Source organism: Myotis lucifugus, unplaced genomic scaffold, assembly GCF_000147115.1.
Source record: "Myotis lucifugus unplaced genomic scaffold, Myoluc2.0 scaffold_10, whole genome shotgun sequence".
NCBI classification, from domain to species: domain Eukaryota; kingdom Metazoa; phylum Chordata; class Mammalia; order Chiroptera; family Vespertilionidae; genus Myotis; species Myotis lucifugus.
In genome coordinates this window covers 10754283-10765985 of record NW_005871058.1, presented here as the reverse complement: position 1 = coordinate 10765985, position 11703 = coordinate 10754283, and the positions used below count along the sequence as shown (strand labels likewise).

The following is an 11703-nucleotide window of genomic DNA, read 5'->3' as shown; positions in this document are numbered from 1 at the left end:
CACATGGACTTTGTCTACATTTTTAAAAATATCCAAAGGTAATAAAAAATATTGACTTGTTACCAGCCTACAAAACAAAACCCAACCTTTACCCTCCCCCAAAATACAGAAATGTTAAGAATAAAACATACGCCAAAACCGGTTTGGCTCAGTGGATAGAGCGTCGGCCTGCGACTGAAGGGTCCCAGGTTCGATTCCGGTCAGGGGCATGTACCTGGGTTGCGGGCACATCCCCAGTAGGAGATGTGCAGGAGGCAGCTGATCGATGTCTCTCTCTCATCGATGTTTCTGGCCCTCTATCTCTCTCCCTTCCTCTCTGTAAAAAATCAATAAAATATATTTTTAAAAAAAGAATAAAACATGCACATGTGCACTTGTGTATATCCTTAATTTGAGTATATTTTATATTTCAATAAATACTTGATTAAAATCTTTGTTGATTGAAATTTTGTTGAATGAATACTACAAATCTTGAATTCTATTTATAATTCTTTAAAGACAATGTTTGAAAAGATACTAAATCTATAAATATTTGAGAATATACTTACATTATTTACAATCTTTTGTTTCCCAATTTAGAAACATTATTTCTGATGTTATTCAAATCTTCCATTTATCTTTCAGTTAAATCTTCTACCTTTAAATAGGTCATTTCTAGGCTGATTACTCATTTGGATGTATTTTTCCTGTTTTATTCTCTTTTTGTACACTTAGAAAATATTTTTATATGAACTTGTTAGGATTTTACTAATGTAATCTAATGTAATTATACATTGCTCAGCAACATTGAGAATATGGTTTACATGTGCATCTTCCAAAATTTATCAAGACTTCCTTTGTGATCTATAGCATATTTAATATTAGTGTTCATTCCACTTTACTGGAATCATTCTCTCATTTGGGAAAGCAAGAATATATGTAGTTTTATGGAGTGGGGTGTAAGTTGCATAAGATATGTATAGTTTTGACTTTTGCAAACATTTTTAGTTCATAGTTTTTTACCTATTGCCTACATGCTTTAATGCAAAGAAAACAACATAAATATTTTCAAACACACATATACATAATTGTTTATCAACATAGAAATTGAAATTGTATATCAGTGGTTGAAAACCCCTGTGATTTTTGACTCCTCCTGGGACATTTGTCAAAGTCAGAAGACATTTTAGTAGTCATAGTTGGGGACGTGCTACTAGCATCTTGTGGGTAGAGACCAGGGATGCTGCCAAATGACCTACAATTAAAACAAAGAATTATTTAACCAAAAATGCCAATGTCTGAGATTGGGAAACCCTGCAGTGCACAGTTGGAAACATCATAAACTTCAAGAGAAGGGGAACTATTAAGAAGTCAACATAAAAATAATTGACTCTTAAGCCATCATGATAAACATATTAATATGAGAAAATGACAATTATATGTTTCTTAGTAGGAAATTATTCCACATGTTTCTCACAAAGTATGTAAAACTTCAAAGTTTGTAAAACAAAATGTTGACAATGGCTCTTTTAAAAAAGCTTTTTGGGTGATTTCCAAGTTGCTGCATAGATCATGACTATTGAATATTTTAAAAGTTATTTTAAAAATTTCCTTTCCAAAGTAGTTTTCAGATGCCTGAGATTTATTTACCATGAAAGCTTTACCTAATTTGCATAAAATTTTGGTTCCTGGTAAAATGGAAATTCTCTTTATGTCTGTATGTGTGTGACATTTGCATCTTATTTGTGTAGTAATCCTGGAAGTGAGTTTTCTTTGAAAAGAGAATAGAGAATATTGAAGGGTTTTGGTAAAGTTAAAATAAAATGTTCCTTTAACCAAGAAAAAAAAATTGAGATATTCAAATTAATGAATACAAATTACATAAGTAGTTAGTAAAGCTACACAACTCTAAAACCCTGTTACCTTCCTAAAAGTCCCTTCTCTCATTCTATCCTCTGGTAACTCAATGAGTATTTAGAAGTGTTTTGTTTGTTTTTTAATTTTCAGTAAGTTAGGTTTTTTCTTTAGTTATTTTTTTGTAACTTAAATTTTTTCTAGTTTTATTGAAATATTATTGATATGTTATTGATATATAAAAATAAATATAAGGTATATAATGTAATGATTAGATACATGTATATATTGCAAAATGATTACCACAATAGAGATTAGTAAACATCTCTATCCTTTCACATAGTAAGTGTGTGTGTGTGTGTGTGTGTGTGTGTGTGTGCGTGTGTGTGTGTGGTGATAACATTTTAAGATCTACTCTCTAAGCTACTTACAAGCATATAATACAGTGTTGTTACTTATAGCCATTATGCTGTACATTAAACACCCAGAACTTAATCATCTTATACCTGAGACTTTGTACCCCTTTACTAACATCTCTTTATTCCTGGCGCCCTGGAAACTACCATTGTACTCTCTAATTTTATGATTTGGCTGTTTTAGATTCCCCATATAAGTGAGAACATACAGTATTTGACTTTCTCTGGCTGGCTTATTTTACTTAGCATAATGCCCTCAAGGCCTATCCATGCTGTTGCTAAAGGCTGAATTTCCTTCTTTCTCATGACTGAATAATATTTATATATATTATATATCACATCTTCTTTATCCATTCATCTGGTGACAGACAGTTAGGATGTTTCTATTGTGAATAATGCTACAGTGAACATGGGAGTGCAGATATCTCTTCCAGACAGTGTTTTCATTTCCTTTGGATAAATACCCAGAAGTGGGATTGTCCTATTTTTAAAATTTTGAGAAACCTTCGTACTGTTTTCCAAATTAGTTGTACCAATTCACATTCCTACCAACAGTGCACAAGAGTTTCCTTTTCTCCACATCCTCACCAGCATTCATTATCTCTTGTCTTTTTGATAACAGCCATTTTAACAAGTGTGAGGTGATATCTCATTGTGGCTTAGGTTTGCATTTTGCTGATAATTAATGATGTCGGTTATTGAATTTGATGTTATCAATTTGTAGTTAGGGAACATACTCTGAACGTTTTTACTCATTTAACACTTGTGGGATTTTTTTTAGCCTCACATATGGTCAATTCTGGTAAAAAAAAATAGTTTATGTGTACTTGAAAAGTATATAAATTATTCCATTGTTGGATACATCACGTTTGTTAATTGTGTTGTTCAGATTTTGTCTTTATTGATTTTGGGTCCATATGCATTATGAGCTCTTAAGTTATATGTTTTAAAGGCTTTCATATGATTATAGATTTGCCTTTTCTCTTTACAAGAAAAGAGAAAAGGGAGGTGGGGGTGGGGTGGGAGAGAAGGCAGCTAAGCTCAGTACATGTGCAAAAAAGTGGGTGAAGGTGTAAGAGATTTAAGAGCTTAGAGAACATAGTCTCATGGGGCCAGCACATTTCATAAGATTGAAATATGGAACAATTTCCTGAAAAAAAGGAGCATGGATAGGAGAAACCTATATACATGAGAAACCCATGGTTTGTAACATTAAAAAAATGAGACAGTGCAGGCACTGTAGTCTAGGAACCCCAACACAATGGGGAGAAACAGTAAGAAGAAAGAAAGGAGGAGATTGAGGTCCAGGGGTTGGCAAAACCCACAAAATCCTTATATTCAAACTGATTCTATAATCCTATAACCCAGTAGCCAAATTTAGGTTAACATCTAGCGTAACCTTGTTAAAAACTATTAATGTTACGTTTTGCACAATATACTCCCAAGATCCAGGGACATTTCTCTGACACATCTACCTCCCAGTAATACTTCCCTGATGGAATAAACGGTGAGCCCAGGACATTGCAATCCTTGTTGTCTTCCCGAGAAGGGAATGGCTCCTATACAATGGTCTTCCAACCTGACACTCTCACTTGTCTCCGATTCACAGAAATCATCATCTGGATTATTCTTGGGAAGGTTCACGGTAATACAACTCTCACATCAGGAAATCTGGAGAGAGTGTCTGGCTTCTTCCGAGTGAAGCTCTTAATCCTTTTTATGATGCCGTTCACATTCTGCAGCATCGCTACTGTTGACCCCTGAAACGGATGCTGCGGATCTGAGATGAGATCCCGCAACAACTGCCTGTGATGGAACAGCACGCTCTCAGCCCGAGCAGGTCAGAGAGATCACCCCCCTCCTCTTTCTCCAGCTTTTGCAGCTCCGTCTGTTCCTCACGATCGTGGATTTCTCTCAGTTGTTTAAGATCATCCTGGACATATTTTCTCTTCCAGGAAGTTGCCTCTTCTTTGAGGTCTGCTATCAGTTTCTCAGTTTCCTTCTGCTCTGCCCTCAACGTATCCAGAGCCTCTGGAGCTCATGCTGGCACAACTGGGCAATGTCCTCGAGGCATCTGTGGTGACCACGGTGCTCTCGAGACGGCTCACGAAGCCAGCACATGACCTTCCCGTGCTCCTCGCAGCAGAGCTGGAGTTTCTCTCCGTGATGCTCACAGAGACATCTCTTGTGAGCTCAACTTGACCTCCCTAAGCGCCTCCACGATGTTGGCCCCAGGTCGATCGAGACGCAGGTTCTCAGGCTGGTAACTAATCAGGCACACAGGGCAGCTACTTCCTTCCTGGCTGATCATGGACTCTGTTGTTTGCAGTGATGCAGGCTTGGCAGAAGCTGTGCCCACATCCCAGGATCATGGTGGTGTTTTTTGTTTGTTTGTTTCTTTTTCGGAGATCCAAGCAGATGGGGCAGGTCACCTCCTTCTTTATGTTCACCAGGATTCCCAAGCCATCGCAGCTGCTCCCCTGCTCCTTCCTACCTGTTCTGATATGAGGCTCCTCTTGCTCACTGATCTCTGCTTATTCTGTAGTTTCAGCATGAGGAGCAGACGTGGTGAATCCTTGCCTGAGGTCCTCAAAGAGGATCTTCTATAATTATACTTTTATTTCTATAAGTTTTGTCCCCAAATTTCCCGTTTCTTTCTGACAGTCTCTTATTGCTATTCTCTGAAATTTCATTATTTATTTTTTTTAAAGTAGTTCATACAAAGCTCTTATATCTACAGATATTCTTATCTGTCAGTTTTAGTATTGGCAACCCATGTGAAGTCTATGTTTGCTGCTTGTTTATGTTTGTTTTGCCTTGCTAACTATCGTTCATAGTTTATTTCTATGTTTGATGCTATTTCATTTTAAGGTCATTAATTCATGGTAGTCATGCCAATATAAATTGGAAAAGCTTATTTATTTTAAAAATGAAGTTAATAATAGTACCTATTTTAAAGGTTTGTTGTGATGTTGAAATGAGATAATAACCATAAAGTGCTTAGCACAGTGCTGGGAACATAATAAAGGCTCAATAAATGTTATATTTATTTGTTAAATTTCAAATTTTGGACAATATTTAATTTAAGTGATTGTTTCTGCTTCCTCCATTAGAATGTAAATTACATGAATCACACAAGCTTTGAGTTTCTGTCTACCATTATATTCCCTCAGTGTCTAAAAGAGAGCTTGGTATATTTAGACACTCAATGAAATACTTGTTGAATGAATGAATGAATGCCATCAACATGAAATACAGTAAATGAAGGGATTATCTCTAAGAGTCTTTCATGTCAACATAATCTACATTCATGAATGGAATAACTATTAAAAATACAGCAATAATTTTGTGAGATAAATTTTGTGAAATTTTCTATACCCGGTTGAGCTTGAATTTTAATTACAAATTAAAAGATAAAATATATTGCCCTAAACAGTTTGGCTCAGTGGATAGTCGGCCTGGGGACTGAATGGTCCTGGGTTTGATTCCAGTCAAGGGCATGTGCCTCAGTTGCAGGCTCTGGTCAGGGACCTGGTCGGGGCACTTGCAGGGGGCAACCAATTGATGTGTTTCTCTCACATAGATATTTCTCTCTGGTTCTCCCTCTCTCTTCCACTTTCTCTAAAAATCAATGGAAAAATATCCTTGGGTGGGGATTAAAAAAAAAGATAAAATATCTATATATATAAAAAGCCAGTGACCAGAACGCCATAATGACCAGAATGACCAGTTGCTATGATGCCCACTGCAGTCAGCCAATTTGCAGGATTGGAAGGTGGGGCCATCCAGCCCTGCCCCTGATTGCCCCCCCATCCCAATGGGGGCGGGCCAGTTGGCCAACCTCCTGCAGCCCCTCCCCCAGACAGGCCCTGCCCCGGATCATGCTCCCCTACCCCAATAGGGGATGGGGCCAGCTGGCAAATCACTCGCAGCTTCTCCCCCCAGACAGCCTGGCTCTGGTCAGGACCTGATAGGGGCAGGATGGCCAGCCAACCTCCCGCTGTCTCCTCCTCCTGACAGGCCCTCCCTGATCGGCCAATGGGGGCCGGATCAGCCAGACCCCACCCATGCACAAATTCGTGCACTGGGCCACCAGTATTGAATAATATGGCAAAATGGTTTCTTGTACCTATCTTAACACAAAGTGCCAATAGTTCAGTGTCTAGCTCTAGTCTAGCCAGTTTGGCTCAGTGGATAGAGCGTTGGCCTGCAGACTGAAAAGTCCCAGATTCAATTCTGGTCAAGGGCACATGCCCGAGTTGTGGTCTTGATCCCCAGTAGGGGGCGTGCAAGAGGCAGCTGATCAATGATTCTCTCTCATCATTAATGTTTCTATCTCTCCCTCTCCCTTTCTATCTGAAATCAATACAAATATATTTTTAAAAAAATAGTTCAGTTTCTAGGTAAATATTTTTTAATTTAAATTCTTTATTGTTTAAAGTATTACATATGTCTCCTTTTTCCCCCTTGACCTCTCTCCGCCCTCTCCCACTCCCCAACACTGGCCAGTGTCTAGGTAATTGAGTCATAATCTATTGTTCTCTCTATATTATAACTTGAAGTGTGCCCTGCCTGAATTAACATGAGATTAATAATGATGTTAGTGGTGATATTGAAAAATATGAAGAAATCCAATTTTTGTTTCTGTTGTGTTTTGTTTCCTAGAGATATGTGTTTGGTACTCCTGCTCCACAATTCAGGTTAACAAATGCAAAATAGTCTCAGGCAGACAAGTAAAACCCATTAAGCAAACTTTCATTTGCATGTTAACAAATTGTAGGTGCGCATTCAGGCGGGACGCATTCTCTAGATGAGCTAAGTTTTACACATAAAAGTGGAGGGGTCTCTATGAAGATATTTCAGATTCCATCAAAAGCATTACTGGGGCACTTTTAAATCTTTATGTAATGAAAGAAAAGAAAATCATTCTTCCAACAACCAGCCAATATATACCTCATCCTGCATCAGGTAATCTAAAATATATGTAACAGAAACAATATTAGGGCTTGGCAGCTATGCTAAGTATAGCAGAAGGCCTCCTCATTTTTATAGCAGTTGGTGAATCAATACTGGGGGTTTTAGGGAATGGATTTATTGGACTTGTAAACTGCATTGACTGTGTCAAGAACAAGAAGTTTTCTGTAATTGACTTGATTCTCATTGGCTTAGCTACTTCGAGAATTTTTCTGATATGGATAATAATTACAGATGGATTTATAAAGATACTCTCTCCATATATGTACTCCTCTGGAAACCTAAATGAATATATTAGTTATTCATGGATAATTATAAATCACTTAAGTATCTGGTTTGTCTCCAGTCTCAGCATCTTCTATTTCCTGAAGATAGCCAATTTTTCCCACCACATTTTCCTCTGGTTGAAGCATAGAATCAACAGAGTACTTCCTCTTCTGATGGGCTTCATGCTTATTTCATGGTTATTTATTTTCCCACAAATTGTTAAGATCATGAATAAATATGAAATAAATAATGGAAACACAACCCGGCATCGCAACATATCTAAAAGTGAATACATTGCTTACCACATTTTGTTCAATCTGGGAGTCATTTTCCTCTTTACACTGTGCCTGATTTCATGCCTCTTGTTAATCATTTCTCTTTGGAGACACAACAGGAACATGCAATCGAGTGCCCGAGGTGTCGGAGACCCCAGCACAGAAGCACATGTGAGAGCAATGAAAGTGTTGATATCTTTTATCATCCTCTTGATCTTGCATTTTATAGGCATTGCCATAGAAATAGCATGCTTTTCTGTGCCAGAAAACAAATCGCTGTTTATTTTTGGTATGGTCACCGCAATCATCTATCCCTGCGGTCACTCATTTCTCCTAATTCTAGGAAACAGCAAGCTAAAGCAGGCTTTCCTGAAGGTCCTACGGCCTTTCAATAGCTAAACTAATATTTCAGCTGGGGAAAGGAGAAACCGCTCAGACCTCCATCGTCAGGCCTGGGAAGAAATGGATGCTCAATGAGAATAATCCGGTGAAGAAACGCCTGAAGATATTTCACTTGCACCACATTCTTGCATTGGCTTTAACTGTGTTACAGAACATCACTAAAATCTCCCATAGTTATTTCGATGACGTCTCAGGAAATTTCATTCTTCAAGGAGATTGTAAGCTCACATGCAAATTCCGTGGTTCAGTCAGCTTCCTCACCCTGCAACTTCTTCCCACACATCTCCCAAAGGAAAAAAACAGCATGGAGACTATCCACTGCAAAGGTGATGGTGGTGGAATAAGCATCTGAAACCAGACTCTTCGCCGTGCTTTACCTGACTTCCCTGACGCACTGGCACCCTGTCACCAAGAGACCCAAACAGAAAGAAAGAAAAATAAAGAAAGTGATGATCAACCTTGACATTGAAAACATGGACGTGAGAGACAGACACGGGTGTTTCTTTGAGTTTGCAATTTTAATTCTTTAAAAGGTTAATTTTATTTTGACTGTTTAAGTCTTAATCCTAATGTGTTTTGTTTGTTTGTTTGTTTTTTACTGGTGTGTGTTTGATGTAGTATCAGTAGTCATATCATCAGGTGTGGTTCTGTTAAAAATAGCTCAGGAAGCTGAGACTACTTGGGGGAAAGGGATCAGAGCACTAATACAATCAGGTTTTATATCCTTCAAATCTACTGATTTGACATGAAGCAAAATCATGAACCAATTAGAGTCAAGGAAAGAAGCTGCTAGAAGGATACATCCAAAGGACTCCACATAGTCACTGAGTTATGCCAAGAACACAAACTGACTCCGGATAGAATCAGTGTGAAGGATGAACTGTTCTGCTTTAGGATTTTTTTTACACACACACATATATTCATATGCACAAACTTGCACTCAAAGACATATTTCAAATGCTGATTATTAAAGTGACTATTTATATCCAAACCAGGATGTGAACCAAGTGGACTTATTTTGGCAACTTGCAAAAGTTCATTGCCTTATACTTACAACCTGATGCCTGGAAGATTTCTAAATATAAAGGCTTAATTCATTTAATAAATATTTTTAAACACTAACTCATGTGCTGGGGATATAATACTAAACAAGATCCCAGTATAATGGGTAAGATATTCTAGTAGAAAAACAAATAAGTAGAAAACAATCACTTAATTATATTTGTTTTGGGGAGAGAAAAACAAAAGTATGCTAAGCAAATAACCTGACTTGGTCCTGAGAGTAGAAATGATGTCATTGAGGTTGAGATAGTTTAGTTTAAGATCTGACAATTGCATAAGAGAATGGTGGACAGAGCAGGAGAAATTTGAGGCGGGAGCATTTGTGTAGGTCTTGAGGCTAGAAAGAGTATATAGCATTCCAGGAACGGAGAAGTCCAATGTGACTACTGTAGAGAGGGTGACGTATTTTAAATTATTTTAAGGGAAATTCCAAATTTCATAAATTCCTCCCAGATTGATAAAGTGCTCTGCAGTAATAGTTAAACTAATATTTCAGTCGTGAAAAAATATCCATCTTCTTCCAAACTCGAAATCATTCAAAGTTATTATATCTAACTAGAGGCCCGGTGAACAGATTGTGCACTGGTGGGGTGTGGCCTGCAAGGATCAGCCCACTGTGGGAGCACCGCTCATCCTGGTCAGCCGAGGGGTGCTCCCACTGTGGGAGCCCACTGACCACCAGGGGGCAGCTCCTGCATTGAGCATCTGCCCCCTGGTGGTCAGTGCGCATCATAGTGACTGGTCAACTGGTCGTTCTGTTCATTCTGCCATTCGGTCGCTGGGCTTTTATTATATAGGATGTCATTATTTTGATCACAAATACATCTTTTTTTAAAAAATATATATTTTATTGATTTTTTACAGAGAGGAAGGGAGAGGGATAGAGGGTTAGAAACATCGATGAGAGAGAAACATCGACCAGCTGCCTCCTGCACAGCTCCCACAGGGGATGTGCTCGCAACCAAGGTACATGCCCTTGACCGGAATCGAACCTGGGACCCTTCAGTCTGCAGGCCGACGCTCTGTCCACTGAGCCAAACTGGTTAGGGCCAAAAACATCTTTTTAATTTTCATATATTTGATTACTAGTGAGATCAAGCATTTTACAGAATTATTAGCAAATGGTATAAATTTTTAGAAATTATTTATTTGTTTTCTTTTTATTTTTTTCATGCCTATAGTTCTCATCAATTATGTGACACTTTACATATTAACATCATGCTACATACATGTTCTGATCTTTACCTTTATTTGCTGTTTTGTAAATAACTTAGTTCATGGTGTTTGTGAAAATAAAGTGGTAATTTATATGAACTCAAATCTATATGTTTCCCTTTATGGTTACTTATACTGCTATTTTTGCAAAATTTTGGTTTAGTACATGTTCTTTTTATCAATAAAACTCCATTTTTTCTGATAAAATAATATGGTTTGTTGCACCTAAAGTTTAAAAAAACACATGAAGGCCTGAAGGAGAAGTTATGTATATTCGTAACACTCAACTAATTGTTAATATGTTTCTACATTGATTTCAAAATAAATTTCACGATAGATATAGGAAGGTATATTGATTAAAAAGCTGTTTTGATTACATTTACACTAATAAAAGAGAAACATGCAAATTGGTGTCACTCTACTACACCCACAAGCCACACCCACCAGCCAATCAGGAGAGAGTATGCAAATTAACCCAACCAAGATGGCCACAGCCACAGAGCTGGAGCGAGCAGGAGGCTTGGGTTGCCCCCGGCAATGGAGGAAGCCAAGCTTTCCACCTGCCCTGGCCAGCCCTGGCCTCCACTCAAGGCTACAAAGTTTCAATTATAGAAGATAAATAAATCCCAGATACCTGTTTCCCTCCGCTCAAGGAGGCACTGAAAAAAAAAAGAAAAAATAGGAGGGGCTGGGAGCTTGGGTCGCCGGGGACTGTGGCCAGCCTGCAAACATCCATCAGCCCCTCACCCAGGCTGGCCAGGCACCCCAGTGGGGACCCCCACCCTGAAGGGGCTGTGGCCAGCCTACAAACAACCATCAGCCCCTCACCCAGGCTGGCCAGGCACCCCAGCGGGGACCCTCACCCCATGGGGGTGTGGCTGGCCTGCAAACCACCACAGGCCCCTTACCCAGGCCGCCCCATGCCCCAAGGGAACCCCCACACTGATCCAGAACACCCTTCAGGGCAAACCAGCTGGCCCTCACCCATGCACCAGGCCTCTATCTATACTAATAAAAGGGTAATATGCTAATTAGACTGGGAGACCTTCCAGGAGACCTTCCGGATGTTCTTCTGGACAAAGCCATGGTGGCAGGGCTGAGTTAGAGGCTCAGAGGTGAGGGCAGTTGTGGGTGATCAGGCTGGTGGGGGGGCAGGGCCATTGAGTGTAAGCAGACCAGCACGGAGGCCAGCTGAGGGCAAGCAGGCCGTCAGTGGGGGTCAGTTGGAGGTGATCAAGACAGCGGGGGGGGGGGGGGAG

General features: G+C 39.2%; 1 protein-coding gene and 1 pseudogene across 1 annotated transcript; one reads left to right on the top strand and one right to left on the bottom strand.

Moving 5' to 3' along the window:
• Positions 1–1172: 1172 nt before the first annotated feature.
• LOC102437756 lies at positions 1173–7207 on the bottom strand (annotated as a pseudogene).
• A 57-nt stretch (positions 7208–7264) lies between these two features.
• Positions 7265–8164, top strand: LOC102437451 (taste receptor type 2 member 10-like). The gene has a single exon (XM_006084344.1). The coding sequence runs from the start codon at positions 7265–7267 to the stop codon at positions 8162–8164; it is 900 nt and encodes a 299-aa protein (XP_006084406.1).
• The last annotated feature ends 3539 nt before the right edge of the window (positions 8165–11703 follow it).